The 16,653-nt window shown below is 49.2% G+C and overlaps 1 protein-coding gene across 2 annotated transcripts in view; it reads right to left on the bottom strand.

Annotated features, from left to right (window-relative positions):
- Positions 1–13,655: 13,655 nt before the first annotated feature.
- POMT2 (protein O-mannosyltransferase 2) overlaps positions 13,656–16,653 on the bottom strand; it is a 48,981-nt gene continuing 45,983 nt past the window's right edge. For both annotated transcript variants that reach the window (XM_088460868.1, XM_088460869.1), the window contains 2 exons: positions 15,472–15,583; positions 13,656–14,802 (listed from right to left, as the gene is read on the bottom strand). In XM_088460868.1, the coding sequence (XP_088316994.1) occupies positions 14,697–14,802; positions 15,472–15,583 (218 nt within the window). In that variant the 3' untranslated portion in view covers positions 13,656–14,696. The remainder of the gene's footprint in view (positions 14,803–15,471; positions 15,584–16,653) is intronic.

Below are 16,653 nucleotides of genomic sequence, written 5' to 3'. Positions count from 1 at the left end.
GCGGACCAGACACTGTCTGCAGCAAAGAATACCCTGGACGAGATGGCCATAGCCACCCGGACAGAGACCGACTCGCCTCCGGAGAGAGCATCATCGTCCGAACAGCGATCCGATGGAAAAAACTCGATCCATCTGGAGAAGAGTCAATTATGGCAAGGCCTGGAATGGAACTGATCACATTCCCCCCTCCCAAAAGGTAGACACTCTGGGAGACCGCGCATCACCAAGAGTAATGACATATGTCGACCGCGTAGACATCCGCACACTCCAAGTTGAAGAGCGGAGAGCTGGTCTTACGCCAGAAAAATTCCCAGATTCCTGAGAATCCAGCAGTGCTCCCAGATGAAGAATACTCTGTGAGGGATGCAGGGAGGACTTTTCTCCAGTGACTAATTATCTGTGCCGAGAAAAAGCCACGGTTATCCTGACCCGGCGGTAAAGGACCTCGGTGATCCTGCTAAAAGCAGGATGACGTCCAGAGAAAGGAGCATTCGGATACACTAAACAGGTGAACCGTCAGAAAATCCGTAAAGCTGGTAAACCCCGGTGGAGTTAAGGACAGTCCCAAAAGGCAGAGCCCGAAACTTGCAAGTTTTGCTGTGGCACAGCAAACCTGAACCCCTGCTGATGAGAGGGCTCTGTATGTACCCGTAGGTACGTATCCTGAATACTCAGATATACCATAAAGTCCCCAGGCTCCAAACGTCGGATGATGGAGCAAGGAGGATTCCACCTGAGTCCAGGCACCCTTGGAATCTGATTCAGGGATTTGAGACAGAGTATAGGCAAATGAAGGACCAGTCAGTCACTGCCCCAGAAAGAAAAAAGAACAACCAGTCCCTCGCTGAGATAGTGAGGCTGGCCGAAATAGCTCTGCTTACCGCAAAGGCTGTATAGCTTTCTGGGTTTGTAAGGCCCTGATCGGAAGAAGGGCCCGTGTAACAACGCCTGTGAGAAGGCCGCCTGAGCAATGAGAGGCCGTTGAGAATCAGTATCTCACTCTGGAATCCCCCAGATGTAGACCTGCCCCGTCAGGCTGAAGGCTTATCCTCCGGCGTAGAAGCAGGGCCGTCCAGAAGTCCAGGACAGCACGGTACTAGATATGGTGGCCCCCGTGGAGGCCAACAGCCTAGGAAAAAACAGGCCTTTAGGCTGACCCTGAGGACAAAAAGACTTAACAGAGTTAGTCCGAATGTAGTGGGAGTAGCTAAAGACGGCATCTCTCCATTAGTGATACTGCCAATGATGCAACAATCTTGTCAAGGCTGGACCAAACAAGATATTCCCCATGGTAGGAGACTGCACCTCTGCTTTCCCATAACGCAGCCATAGGGTATTGCGGCGGATACAGACGCAGCCGAAACCCTGAAAGTTAGAAGACCGGCATCCAATGTAGGTAATCCCACATATGACAATTGCATATTTTATGTGAGCGGCAAAAGACATTTGAATCCCAGACGTGTTGAAGGGGAAAAACGTTACAAATGCATCAGCCCAGCATGCAACAGTATTAACCAACCATGCAATGGCCATGGTAGGACGGGCAACAGGCCCTGAAAACGAGTACATTGATTTCAGGTAAAGTTACCACCTACGGATCCGTAAAATCCGTCCAGGCCAGGATGGGAGGCATATTAATGCCTGTAACCCGACGATTAACATACAAATCCACCCCAGAAGGAGATTTCTTACTTGTGAGGACCCTCAGGGAATGGGAAACAGGAGGCCTTTGTGACCCCTCGTATCTGGCGACAGCCAGACTCCCGCCATGAGATCCACCCGCTGGGCAGAAACGAGGAATGTATGATACAGGTGCAGGATCGACATTCTATATATCCAGAATGAACCCGGCTACCAGCCCCAAAGCAGGAATAATAATACTTGAAATCGGCTCCCCCCATGTGAGGGGGAAAGAGCCGAATACACCCTCCAGTTCACGGCAGAGCCACTGGGAAGTAACCACAGGGCGTATATCACGCCATTTAGTATTTCGTAGAAAACGACATCCACCAGGGTGGCCGTTGTGGTAATCCCTGCAAGGGGAATGACAGACCGATGTGGTATCGGAGGTAATTCATGTACTGTGAAAAACCCCGGCAGGGAGCGATAGTCTGTGACACAGGGGTAAAGTGCAAGTAATTGTGAGATACCCCGAGTTGAAAAGGGCAGTATGGTGAAGTAACCACAAGCGAGTTACGACAATGGGGCCCGCCCGGCGATCCTCAAAGGAGAGGATCCTGAGAAATAAACCGCCCAAAGGGGTCGTGCAAGGGGCCCGGCACCAGATGGCGCCGCATACAAAACCTTTCTGAGTCAAATCCTCCGCACTAATACCTGCAGCACATGGCTTGCAGGATAGCAATAATGGGTGCAGTATCGTGCGCAATCTCCTGGTCAGATATATTTGACTATCTTGACGGAAATATTAAGCAGCGCCATACCGGTCCTGACTGACGCCAAGATTAGCTGCAGGGACCCATTATCAGCGTATGCAACACACAGTTCCATCTAAAATATGGCAACGTGCAGCACGCAACAGTATGTGACAAACCTCACAAATATTAACAAGTATATATATGTGAGGTCTCAGAACCACCCTAGGTCAGTGGCGTAACTAGGGTATTTGGAGCCCAGGGCACATTTGAAAACTGAGCCCCCCCCCTAACACACCGACATGTGCGCGCGCCGAAGGCGCGTGCGCGGGGAAAAATGGGCGTGGTCACTTTAAAATGGGGCGTGTCAACATGACACACCCCTTTATTTTCACACTGAAAATTCCTATCCATATGCACCTTAACCCCAGTAGTACCCCTTATACAGTACCCCCAGTATGCAGTTGTGGTCCTTCTTATGCAGGCCCATAGTAGTGCCCCTTATACAGTACCCCCAGTAGTGGCCCCCCAAATGCAGTGCCCCACGTAGTGTTCCCCTTATGCAGTGCCCCCAGTAGCAGTCCCCACAATGCAGTGCGCCCAGTAGCAGTATCCCCTTATGCAGTGCCCTTTATATGGTGCCCCCAGTAGTAGTCCCCCCCTATGCAGTGCCCTTTATATAGTACCCCCAGCAGTAGTCCCCCCCCCATGCAGTTTTCCCAGTAGTGGTCCCCTTATGCAGGCACCCTGTAGTGATCCCCCCTATCCAGTGCCCCCTGTAGTGGCCCTTCCTATTATTGCCCCCAGTAGTGGTCCCCCGAGTGCAGTGCCTCTAGTAGGCCCCTTTCATAATGCCCCCAGTGGTAGTTCCCCCCCAAGTAGTAGTCCCCAGTAGAGTAGGCGCTCCCAATGGTGCCCCCAGTAGTAGCCACCCCTCCCCCAGTAGAGGTCCCCCCAGTAGTGGCCACCCCTCCCCCAGTAGAGGTCCCCAGTAGTAGTCACCCCTCCCCCAGTAGAGGTCCCCCCGGTAGTAGCCACCCCCCTCCCCCGTTGTGCAGATAGGTTACAAAAAAATATATATATACACACACACACATTATATATATATATATATATATATATATATACATACATACCTATAAAAATATACTTACCTGAATCTCTGCTCCTGCTCCTGATCGCGACGCCACTCCCGCCCGGGCGGGCGCGCTCAGCATTATGGGACAGACGTCATGACATCAGTCCCATTACCCACTGCAGGAGCCGGCTCTTGCAGTGGGTGCTGCAGCAGTCAATGAGAGTCTATCTGACTCTCATTGGCTGCTGTTTAACACACGCATCGCCGCCAGTGCTGGCGGCGATGCGTGTGTTATGCACAGCCTGAGCCCGCCTCCTGGGGGAGGGAACGGGCTCAGGCGTGCAGTACAGGACCGGCGCTGGAAGCCTAGCGCCGGTCCTGTGTAAATGTGTAGCGCTGACCGCACTCATTGCAGTCGGCGCTACACTGGCTAACTAGGGCGGGCGGGCCGGTACCGCGGCCGGCGGCGCCCCCCCGCGCCGCCGGTCCAACAGCGCCCAGGGCACGAACCCCGCCCGGCCTGCCCTAGTTACGCCACTGCCCTAGGTACACCTGTATTAGGGCAGATAAAGAAAAAGGATAGATATACACTGACAGGTGAGAAAAGCAGACAGTCAGCACTAGCATAAGTCACATACAATGCAGAAAAATATATATACATACATTTGCATGACATATAATATACTGCACAATGCCGCTACATTCAACTGCCCAGATTCAGTGTCTGGGAAGGCTATAGCGCTGTGTACACTCACCCAAAATGGCCAGGTACACAGGGGGACTGGGCTCACTGACATCCTAAGAGTTCTGCAGCACCACCGAGAGATAATGGCCGCTGGAGACCTCAGAAGAAGCGTGGCCCGCGGAGAAAGCAGCTCAGCGACGCCAGACTGCGTGTTGAAAGGCGCGCTGAGCTGAGGGGAGGAGCCGCTAGACAGGGAAGGCTTCCTCCCCTGGCTAGCAATTAACCCCCCGGGATGCCGGCTCCCGCTGCCTCTATAATCCCTGGTGGGCTAGTGGACACGCGGGGTATGCCTCCATGGAGGGGGAGCCCGCCGCCACCGCTAGCGCCTCCGGTCTGTCCCCAGAGACCGGAGGCATAAGGCTGCATATTCACACGTGGATCACCGCAAGCGGTGACCATGCGACTTACCTGTCCCCGTCGATCCGGCAGCAGCCTAGGGATTCCTCCAGAGTCCGGCTAGTACAGACTCTGGGGTCCCGCTGCGATCCCCAGATCTGTACTGGCGTCGCAGCGCCGGCGGGGTGTAGGAGCGGCAGCTTAGACGTCCATTGGACAGTCTGACGCTGCCGCTCTGAAGAGTAGTAAAAAATAATAAAACTCTTTTTTAAAATAAATTTTAAGCTTAGGGGCTGCTAATCAGCTCCCCACTGCACTAACGGTGACCCGACTCCGGCCGGGCACCAACTTAAACTGAGGTGCCTCTGGCTGGGGGGCGGGGTTATAGGGAGAGTGGACCCAAGTGCATCCTGGGAGCTAAAAGCTTTAACTGCGTGGTGCCCGGATTTGGTTCCCAACCTATACCCCAAGGTCAACCCTGTGGACCCCCTATGGACCCTTAAGTAGAAACAGACAATCCTGGTGTCCCCTCACTCTTAGGACATATGTAATACAGACAGTCTTGGTGTCCCTTCACTCTCAGGACACATGTAATACAGACAGTCCCAGTGTCCCCTCACTCTCAGGACACATGTAATACAGACAGTCCTGGTGTCCCCTCACTCTCAGGACACATGTAATACAGACAGTACACCAGTGTCCCCTCACTACTGTTTAAGACAAATATCCTAGCATGGCGGCAGTGTCTTATACCGGTGACATGACATGATGCATGTACAAATCATGGGTTACTTACCTGCTGTAGATCACAGGGCACTAAAATGACCAATGAGGGGCTCCGTTGCTGGAGTAGCTAGGAGTAGGCAGCCCCTTCTCAGCTCTCCCGCTGAAATCCTGGTAAAATATCCTGTATTTGGCTATTCTCTCTCCGGATTGCCTCCGATCGTGTGGTAATCTCTAATGCCTGCTTTGTGGGAGACTCTCCGCTGCATATATTCCTGCATTCTCCTCTATACCCGGACCTGGTGATTCTGTCCTGACTCTCGCCACTACCTAGTAGAGTGGTGACTACCTACTGAATTTATACTTACCTTGGTCTGCGTCTCCTGGGGTGTTGCTGCCGCCTCCCGCTGTTAATTTCTCCATGTTTGCAGCTGGTCAGCTTTGGCGTTTGGGCGTCTGAGACTAGGTTCACCGCCATTTTGTTGCTGTGATCCTTCTGGCCATCGTCTGGATATCCTTGTGGTGCTGATGCTTCTTGGTATGCAGACTGGATGACCGGCTGGCTCGTCTGTCTCAGCACTGGTAATTTCAGCCTGACGCCTCCTGTCCCGACATTTACTTTCCTGGACTTAAGCCTGTTGGTTTGGTAAATTTTGTGGAGAACTTACTCACCCATCACCTCAGTTGTGATCAGCTCATTGTTTACCAAATATTCTGCTATTTGATATCCTGGACTTATCCTTGATTTACGCTCCACGTATACATACATATATATATTTTTGGATATATCCGTGATTGTTTACTTCAAGAATGGGTGGTTCTTTATATCAGATCCTTTGGGCAATTAAAATATCTACTCTCAGAACATGTGGCGAAGATGGATGTGCCTAAAGGCACACATCCACTAGACGACTAAATTGAGTGATTGAACGATAACGATATCGTTAGATAATCGTTTAAAAATCGTTGGTCGTTTAGACATTATCATCATACAAATATGTTGTAAAACCTGACGATATCGTCAGGTTCAACACGTTTGCAGATGATTGATGTACCTGCACGGATCGACTGCTTGGTCAGTGCAGGCTCATCACAGACAAACAACTGCACCATTACAATGTCGTAATTGTGCGATCTTTTGCCTGTCGTCTAGTGGATGTGTGCCTTAAGTCTCCTGTCCCTGCTGTCCTCATATCTTCTCCGAAAGATAATATTCTGGACTTATTTTCTCCATTGGCTGTGGACCTGCCTGTATTTGTCAACAACTTTGAGTCTGGGGGTGTTGGGCTGACAATGATCTGCCAAAATATCCTTTCGTTCATTTCTATTAGATGTGCTGAGGTTCCAAGATTTGTTACTCAAATATTTTACATGTTTTTCGATTTGTTCCCGGGTAGGATGGGACGATCTGTTCCCGGGCAGGATGGGACGATCTGTTCCCGGGCAGGATGGGACGATCTGTTCCCGGGCAGGATGGGACGGGACCATTTTTCTGTTTTTTTATTTTGGCAAGAGATAGAGGCTTGTCCAGACTAATATTATTGTCTACATAATCCTGATTGTTATACATTTGAAAGTGTTGTTTCAAGAATTTTTTATGGGGAGAGCTCCATGTCTATTTTTTCTGTAACAGGAGGGCGGAGTTTGGCCTAGCTTAAGGTCACTAGTCTATTGCCCTGGTTATATCTATTGCTCTATTATCCGTTATTAGGGATGGGGGGCAGGTGTTTAGTTTCGAAGGTAGTTAGTATAGATTTGGGGAGGGGAGGTAATTTGTGTGGTTTGCTTTGAGTATATGGTTTATTTTGGTGGATGAGGTTTTTTTTTATTTATATTTAAGTATATCTTTTATTACATTGTGCTGGTGCGGTTACTCTCAATGTCACACTTTTATTTATTTTTTTCTCATACTGGTTCAAGATGAGGGTATCCGAATGGTGCCTTCAGGTAACTGTTCTATCCAATTACTTGTTGGGGATCATAATTATATCCTGTTTGCTCACATATATTCTTTAACATGCTGTTATGCTACATGACATTATCAATGCTGCATTTATTTTATTCCTGGTCTACCACATTTATTGTGTATTTTTGTTATGTATGTTTATAATATTTTAAATTCAATAAAAAAAATATTGAATTGAAAAAAAAAGAAAAAGAAAAAAGACCAATGAGTATTTAGCCAGCGTACGCTCATTTATAAATACCTAAAAATGCTCCACCCTCCCCAGTTATACAGAGAGAACAAGTAACACTGCTCCAGCCCTGTAATTCTCCACTATGGGACGGTTACACAGGACCCCAGACTGCTCCTCTCTGCGTTATGGAAACTACTCTAAGCATAGTCAATATAACGGGCAGCTACTTTATGTACATTTCATACAACCACAAGACGATACAACCACACATCAAACAATTACTGAAAACCTTTTATTATGAAACAATTACTGTTTAAATTGACACATACTTTGCTTTTCAATGGTATCTGGAATATTGATAAATCATCAATAAAAGGCAGCTACAGATGTGTCCTCATACACCTAGCCTCCTCGCCCGGTAAATCGCCCTTCTAATCGCGCCATGCTGTGACTCTGTAGTGCCGAGCATCTTTCAGTGCGACTTTTTACATTCAAATGAGTCTTATTCACACAGTGATGAGACTAGATAGCACAAGCAGCTTCTGCTGAATAAAATGATATGCAGCATGCCCATGTTCTGTGCGTCTGCGGGTGTATCTGCATGCCCATGTTCTGTGCGTCTGCGGGTGTATCTGCATGCCCATGTTCTCTGTGCGTCTGCGGGTGTATCTGCATGTCCTTGTTCCCTGTGCGTCTGCATCTGCATGCCCATGTTCTGTGCGTCTGCGGGTGTATCTGCATGCCCATGTTCTGTACGTCTGCGGGTGTATCTGCATGCCCATGTTCTCTGTGCGTCTGCGGGTGTATCTGCATGCCCTTGTTCTCTGTGCGTCTGCGGGTGTATCTGCATGCCCTTGTTCTCTGTGCGTCTGCGGGTGTATCTGCATGCCCTTGTTCTCTGTGCGTCTGCGGGTGTATCTGCATGCCCTTGTTCTCTGTGCGTCTGCGGGTGTATCTGCATGCCCATGTTCTGTGCGTCTGCGGGTGTATCTGCATGCCCATGTTCTCTGTGCGTCTGCGGGTGTATCTGCATGCCCATGTTCTCTGTGCGTCTGCGGGTGTATCTGCATGCCCATGTTCTCTGTGCGTCTGCGGGTGTATCTGCATGCCCATGTTCTCTGTGCGTCTGCGGGTGTATCTGCATGCCCTTGTTCTCTGTGCGTCTGTGGGTGTATCTGCATGCCCTTGTTCTCTGTGCGTCTGCGGGTGTATCTGCATGCCCTTGTTCTCTGTGCGTCTGCAGGTGTATCTGCATGCCCATGTTCTGTGCGTCTGCGGGTGTATCTGCATGCCCATGTTCTCTGTGCGTCTGCGGGTGTATCTGCATGCCCATGTTCTGTGCGTCTGAGGGTGTATCTGCATGCAAAATGCTTCGTTACAGTGTTACAGCCGCTGACACTAACGTAGCATTTCACATGCAGATACACAGAGAACATGGGCATGCCGCATATCATTTCATTCAGCAGAAGCTGCGTGTGCCATCTAGTCGCATCCCTGTGTGAATAAGACGCGATTGAAGGTAAAAAGTCGCACTGAAATACGCTCTGCGCTACCAAGCCACCAGAGCTCCCGCGGTATGTGTTGCGCGACTTGTAGTGCATGGATAGATGTATGTGGACACATCGGTAGTTCGTTACTCAATCCCCATTATCATCAAAGTTCAGGAGAGAGTTTGCAACCTCCGTGAGGTTAGTCTTCTGGTTATGAAGGGCAGTAAATGTACGATGCGGGGCAGTAGGTGTAAGATAAGGGGCAGTAGGTGCACGATGCGGGGCAGTAAGTGTACGATGCGGGGCAGTAAGTGTACGATGCGGGGCAGTAGGTGCACGATGCGGGGCAGTAGGTGCACGATGCGGGGCAGTAGGTGCACGATGCGGACAGTAGGTGTAAGATAAGGGGCAGTAGGTGCACGATGCGGGGCAGTAAGTGTACGATGCGGGGCAGTAGGTGCACGATGCGGGGCAGTAGGTGCACGATGCGGGGCAGTAGGTGCACGATGCGGGCAGTAGGTGTAAGATAAGGGGCAGTAGGTGTACGATGCAGGGCAGTAGGTGTACGATGCAGGGCAGTAGGTGTAAGATAAGGGGCAGTAGGTGCACGATGCGGGGCAGTAGGTGTACGATGCGGGCAGTAGGTGTAAGATAAGGGGCAGTAGGTGTACGATGCGGGCAGTAGGTGTACGATGCGGGGCAGTAGGTGTACGATGCGGGGCAGTAGGTGTATGATGCGGGGCAGTAGGTGTACGATGCGGGGCAGTAGGTGTACGATGCGGGGCAGTAGGTGTACGATGCGGGGCAGTAGGTGTACGATGCGGGGCAGTAGGTGCACGATGCGGGCAGTAGGTGCACGATAAGGGGCAGTAGGTGTACGATGCGGGGCAGTAGGTGGAGGCAGTAATGATGCAGTCACACAATGCCCGGCCAGTGGGCAATGTGACCACACAGCTAAACTGCACCACCCTAGGCGCCAAATAATCGCCATCTGACAACATGACACGCAGAGTAGAAAAAAGGGGGGGTTAACCCCCTATTGTTCCTCAGCACACTGAATTGCACCTGCAACAATACATGAAGACTATATGGTGATAGAAACTCAGAGATATTAGTTGGAAGCATTTGCAAATCCATGGGAAGCTGCTAGGCCTCGTCACGGCTTCTCTGTCACTAGCAGTCCCTAACACTAAGGGGTTCATGTCCTGGGCGCAGGGCACATGAAAAAAACGTCCAGCCCAGGACTACCTCTACTTGGTATGACCCCTCCCTTTCATGCACCTGAAGAGTACTGCCAGATCGATTTGAGCAGCTGCCATTTTTTGTTTGAACGTGACACGCGGATAAAGGGATATGGTTCACATGATCTTCTGCGATATCCAGACCCAGTCGGTGGAAGGCTTGGACAGTAATATAATGGTAAATTAATCTGGTTAAACCAACAAAGCACATAAGTCAGGTATACGGCAGAGAGGTTATTTATCCTAATTAGTCAGAAGGGAGTAACGCCGGCAGCACGCGTCGCTGTCAGGTCCAGTGTGATTCTATGCTGGGCAACTGGGTCCATTAAAATATTAATAGCAATATTATCCCTTTATATTATTATTCTGTAGAGCTGATACAATTCCCATATCCGTATTTCAATCCAATAGTTTGCAGACAAAACCTGACCCATCTTGTCCTTCGCTTTGGTTACACAGAATAGTCACAGACACACTTATTTTATTTCTTACATTTTGAGATAAAAAAAAAACGTCCGTGTTGTAAATATCACATAGCTGCTGGCGTGGCCGGCCAGCGAGGGGTTAAATCCGTTGGGTACAATTACCGGCGCAGCATCCTGCAGCTGTAATTACTCCTCCCCAGCCAGCGGAAGGCAGCGAGCTCTGGTCCATCCTAATCTGCTGCTTTCTTCCCGTTCTGGACTTATTCCCATGGCAACCCATCCAATGACCACGGCCAGCCTTCCTCCATAGCTCTGTGACTGTAGGCCTGACTACCCCCCATCACATACACACAGGTCAGAGGCACTGGGGCTCCTTAGCTACACAACATGTGATGGTCTAGGGACAGATCCACCGCACAGAATATACCAAGCCCCATATTATACACTGCAGCTTTTATTATCAGCTGTGTCGCTAACGTGTGACATCCAGGATTGCTCCCAGTTCCCCTGATATGTGAATGGCCCCCGGCTTAGGAGTCTTATCAAAGGTTCCGGCGTGTACTATTTTGTGCTGTGTACGAGGGCGACCGGTCTCATCAGCTAGGACTCTAATGCTGTATCTAAATCATTAAATGTCCGTGTGTCAAAGGGCCTGATTCAGCAAGGAAAGGAGAGAACGCACGCACCCGTCCGCTGCGAGAATATGCTAATCAATGCGAACGCACAGAGACAGCAGCATAAGATGCAGACGCCCAGCCCTATAGTAAGCCGCCCATCTCCCTTTAATCAAAGCCTGATCAGTATGTAAGATAGCATAAACATCGGTAACATCAAGAACCATCGACCACATGTGCATAATAGTGGTTGACCTGACCTCGCGCAGGATCTTGGAAACTTCCTGTGTGCACTGAGTCTCATCACTGCGTCAATCGCCGCACTGGCTTAATTATGGATGCCCCTAAAACAGCGTCCCAACGCACACGTACACCTGCGTTCGTCCGACCACCCCCCGTCACTACCTGTCAATCAATATCGTAAGGGGTCTGCGTACACGCTGCATGTTGTCTGCGTACGCTTACCCGATTGCATTGGCTAGTGCATGCGCAGTATAAAAACATCAGCCAAGTGCGTGCGTTCTCTCCTTTGTGTTGCTTGCTGAATCAGGCCCAATGTCCTTTCCTATCCTGCACTCAGCTACAGTCAGGAAGCCTCTACTTAGCTGATAGGACATTGCAGAACCCGTCTCCTACTTAGGCTGATAGGACATTGCAGAACTCGTCTCCTACTTAGGCTGATAGGACATTGCAGAACCCGTCTCCTACTTAGCTGATAGGACATTGCAGAACCCGTCTCCTACTTAGGCTGATAGGACATTGCAGAACCCGTCTCCCACTTAGGCTGATAGGACATTGCAGAACCCGTCTCCCACTTAGGCTGATAGGACATTGCAGAACCCGTCTCCCACTTAGGCTGATAGGACATTGCAGAACCCGTCTCCCACTTAGGCTGATAGGACATTGCAGAACCCGTCTCCCACTTAGGCTGATAGGACATTGCAGAACCCGTCTCCTACTTAGGCTGATAGGACATTGCAGAACTCGTCTCCTACTTAGGGCCATATTCAATATGGGGCGAAAAGTCCGTTATCGGCGATAATGTATCGCTGATCATGTCATTTTAGCCTATTTCCATTATCCCCGTATTCAATTTCATTGACTTTTCGCCTATGCAGAATTGGGGTTTAGGGGTGCAGGCTTAAAAATAATAGTCTGCACCCCTGGGAATGGTCCCTAAAAATAATCTGTGTAAAAAAAAAAAAAAGGACACCCCAAAGAATTAATTAAAATTTTGGGGTTTAAAAAAAAAAAAAAAAAAAAAAAAAAAATATATATAGGGAACACACTTCTAAATTAGCGGAATGGAGTCCAGAGGGGTTCCCTTATATGCGGCAGGTGTTTTCTTCATTGAGGGGAGTAGCGGCAGGTGCATTTTTGCAGAGTTTTACAAATCATTTAAGGGACTTAAAAATATGCTTGCACCCATTTTCATGTACCCCAAATTAGATGGGCATAGTTATTTTTCCACAAAAAAACTTCTAAATGCTCTTCTGCATCACCTTCTTCAAAGCCGCATTTATACACCTGCCGCGGCTATTTAAAAACCCGACTTTCTTTTGCAGGCAAAAAAACGGGGGTACCCATAGTGATCCCCCAGGTCTGGACATCTTTAGGGGGGACCTACAATTATTTCCCGAAAATTCCCATATTTTTTCGCCGATCAAAGTTTCGTCAGTTCCCGATTTTGAGTTACAGGTAACAGCGGGCACGCGCGCGATACTTTTCTGCCTGCAAAACAGGTGAAGGAGGTGAAAAGTCCAGCAGGCGAAAAGTCTGGACTTTTCGCCTCAAATTGAATACGGGCCTTAGGCTGATAGAACATTGCAGAACCCGTCTCCTACTTAGGCTGATAGGCCATTGAGAACCCGTCTCCTACTTAGGCTGACAGGCCATTGAGAACCCGTCTCCTACTTAGGCTGATAGAACATTGCAGAACCCGTCTCCTACTTAGGCTGATAGAACATTGCAGAACCCGTCTCCTACTTAGGCTGATAGGCCATTGAGAACCCGTCTCCTACTTAGGCTGACAGGCCATTGAGAACCCGTCTCCTACTTAGGCTGATAGGCCATTGCAGAACCCGTCTCCTACTTAGGCTGATAGGCCATTGAGAACCCATCTCCTACTTAGGCTGACAGGCCATTGAGAACTCGTCTCCTACTTAGGCTAATAGGCCATTGCAGAACCCGTCTCCTACTTAGGCTGACACGCCATTGCAGAACCAGTCTCCTACTTAGGCTGACAGGCCATTGCAGAACCCGTCTCCTACTTAGGCTGACAGAACCAGTCTTTCAACTTATGAGTTAACCTGAGATACCAACCTTATGGCGTAGACATTAATGGGGAATAATCTCTGCAGCTGTAGGTTTGAGGCAACTTGGTGATATGAAATAAGGAGATTTGCACTACTAGAGAGCATTTTACTAGAAGATGCACCATGTACTTGTAGCTATTGTAGAACGGTGGTGAACAGTACACTGACCACAGAAAGGGACTAATTAATGTTGTATTTAATCACTCTTTAATGCTGCCTAAACTGTCCTTGTGCTCAGAGGACGCAGCCATCTGGGAGAGGATGAGGCCCACACACACACCTGCTCCATATACACACTGATATTCCATCTCCCCATAGAGCCAGCACCACCACCCCATGGATAACTCAGGTTAAAGGACAAACAGAGCTCTCCAGGGTCAAGGGTTCTGCACCTGAGACAACAAAGGGTTAATCTGTATGAAGCAGCGAAGCATTGTCCCCAGTAGTAGGAGAGGGAACACGTATTGTGTGGAAGCCGAGCTCTAGGGAGGGGAAATACTACAGAGGATGGCAGACAGCTGTTCTGGCCAGATAAAGACATGCAGATCACATAGGCTCCAACTTCCTAAAATGGGTAATGCTGGGGCGCCAGGGAGCAGAGGTTTATTCACCTTTGTTAGGAGACCAGAGTGACACACACACACACAACGTTCTGGTACTGTACATAGAGACACAGGCCAGTGCTCCACCAGCCTCCGCTAACAGTGCTTCCATCACAGGCCACAGAACAGATGTGGTATATAGGGGTATGGGCCAGTGCTCCACCAGCCTCCGCTAACAGTGCTTCCATCACAGGCCACAGAACAGAGGCGGTATATAGGGGTATGGGCCAGTGCTCCACCAGCCTCCGCTAACAGTGCTTCCATCACAGGCCACAGAACAGAGGCGGTATATAGGGGTACGGGCCAGTGCTCCACCAGCCTCAGCTAACAATGCTTCCATCACAGGCCACAGAACAGATGTGGTATAAAGATATATTGCTCAATCATTACAAGGCTATGCTGAACATAGAGGTCTCTCTAGTAAACATTTTCTCTGTGACATGTTCTACCTCTTCTGTGACCTGCCCAAACCGCTCCACAGAACTTCCACGAACGTGTCCAAGAACTGGTAATCTAGGTGTCGTCTTCCTGTCCAGGTCATCTTAGTCTATGGGAGGCAGGTATATGACCAGCACTAATACTGTCAGCAACTAGAGAATAGGTCCAAAAACACTGAACTAAAAGTCCCAGGAATCCATCCAGCGCAGGCCTGACATAGGGCTGTCGGATTCGTCTGCAAGAGGTCCCACCATGCCGTACGCCAGTGGGTGGAAGAGATAGAAGCTGGAAGATAACCAGAAAACACCATGTGTAAGTTTCATGGCACAGACACTGGAAGTCACTGTACTACGCTCACTGCCAGAAACACAGACCCCAACTCATGGAACTAAACTGTACAAAGGTGCAGGAACTGGAGGTCAGGTCACCATGTTCCAGCAATCGCAATGAACGGAACGTGTAGACAGCTCCAGCGTGATCCCGTGTTTCCAAACATTCAATTATTCCCAATAATCTCTATGGTGGGTTCTACGCAGAGTAATCATGGTCACAAATGACTTCTAGATCATCCCAAGTTGCTCTTTTATTTTAATAATACATTTTATACCAATAACTGGTTCAGAACGTATAGAGAAAAACATATGTGACTATACTCTTGTAGCATTAAAATACCTTACTGTAAATGATAAATAACTGTTTAGTTATGGAATGTTATCTGAATCAGAGGTTACAGTAATCAGCCACGTATTTGTTCTCCTAATTATGGCTGTGACTAGAAAGTTTATCACCCGACGCAAACAGGAGATTTGAACTCCAACCTCCCCAGTGTGGTCTTGCACAGCCCCAGTTACAGTCCTGCTCCTAATATAAAGGCTTCCTAAACTATTCCCAGGGGGCAGAGATCAGAGACATCAACCTCACAAGGACCAGACTGCATTCATGTACTGCCATTACCTGTATAGAAGCGTCAGCACCAGGACCGTTATCCCGGCTGTAAATACCGCCCGATGGTGTAACGGACAGAGGGCCTCAGCACACAGCCGGAGCAGGACAGATAGTGTCACAGCTGTAAGAAGAGGACACGGGATGAGACCATATTGTCCTCTCCAGTCCTGCAATTCACCTCATCCCCCTTCCTCCCCCAGATAGACAATGTCAGTCCAGTTCTAATCACAAGTGTGAGACAGCCCTCCCCCCACTCATCAGCCCATCAGCTGAGAAGCAGCTCTCATGTAAAGCCTGCCTCCATAGGAGTGAGAGAAGGAAAGGTGGCCAATGTTGGTACTCTCATTCATTATCATTACGGCCATCCAACTTGTAGAAACGCCCTGCAAGTGGTAGATGGCACACACATCGCTTTAAAGAGGTATACACATAAGACTTGTGCTTCTAGTACAGTGTTAGAGGCATGTCCTTATACAGGTGTGAGAGGGTCCTCTGTATGGCGTGCACTGAATTACTGTCCTTGTACAGGTGTGAGAGGGTCCTCTGTATGGCGTGCACTGAATTACTGTCCTTGTACAGGTGTGAGAGGGTCCTCTGTATGGCGTGCACTGAATTACTGTCCTTGTACAGGTGTGAGAGGGTCCTCTGTATGGCGTGCACTGAATTACTGTCCTTGTACAGGTGTGAGAGGGTCCTCTGTATGGCGTGCACTGAATTACTGTCCTTGTACAGGTGTGAGAGGGTCCTCTGTATGGCGTACACTGAATTACCTCTCATCTCTTTTTTTTCTTTTTGCACCTTTGCTAGTTATAAGCTGATTGAAGAACTTGCCTTTTTCTCTCGCCATCAATATTACCCACTGCGCTCATCTTATAAATGACTCCCCGCAGAAACTACTGTCCAGTTCCTCACGTCTCTGCTCCCTGATGCCAATGCCATGCCGGACATCTTCACACCCTGATGCCAGTCTCACATCTTGTCAATGCCAGTGCCATACCTCACATCTCATCTCCCCAATGCCAGTGCCATACCTCACATCTTCTTACCTCACCAATGAGTGTCCTATACCTCACATCTCCTCACCTCACCAATGAGTTTCCTATACCTCACATCTCCTCACCTCACCAATGTGTCCCATACCTCACATATCCTCGTCTTACCAATGTCCCATACCTTAAATCTCCCCACCAG

This window comes from Taudactylus pleione, unplaced genomic scaffold (genome assembly GCF_031769625.1).
Source record: "Taudactylus pleione unplaced genomic scaffold, aTauple2 ptg000987l, whole genome shotgun sequence".
Taxonomy (NCBI): Eukaryota; Metazoa; Chordata; class Amphibia; order Anura; family Myobatrachidae; genus Taudactylus; species Taudactylus pleione.
The sequence above is the reverse complement of the archived record's forward strand: the minus strand, read 5'-3'. Positions and strand labels throughout refer to the sequence as shown.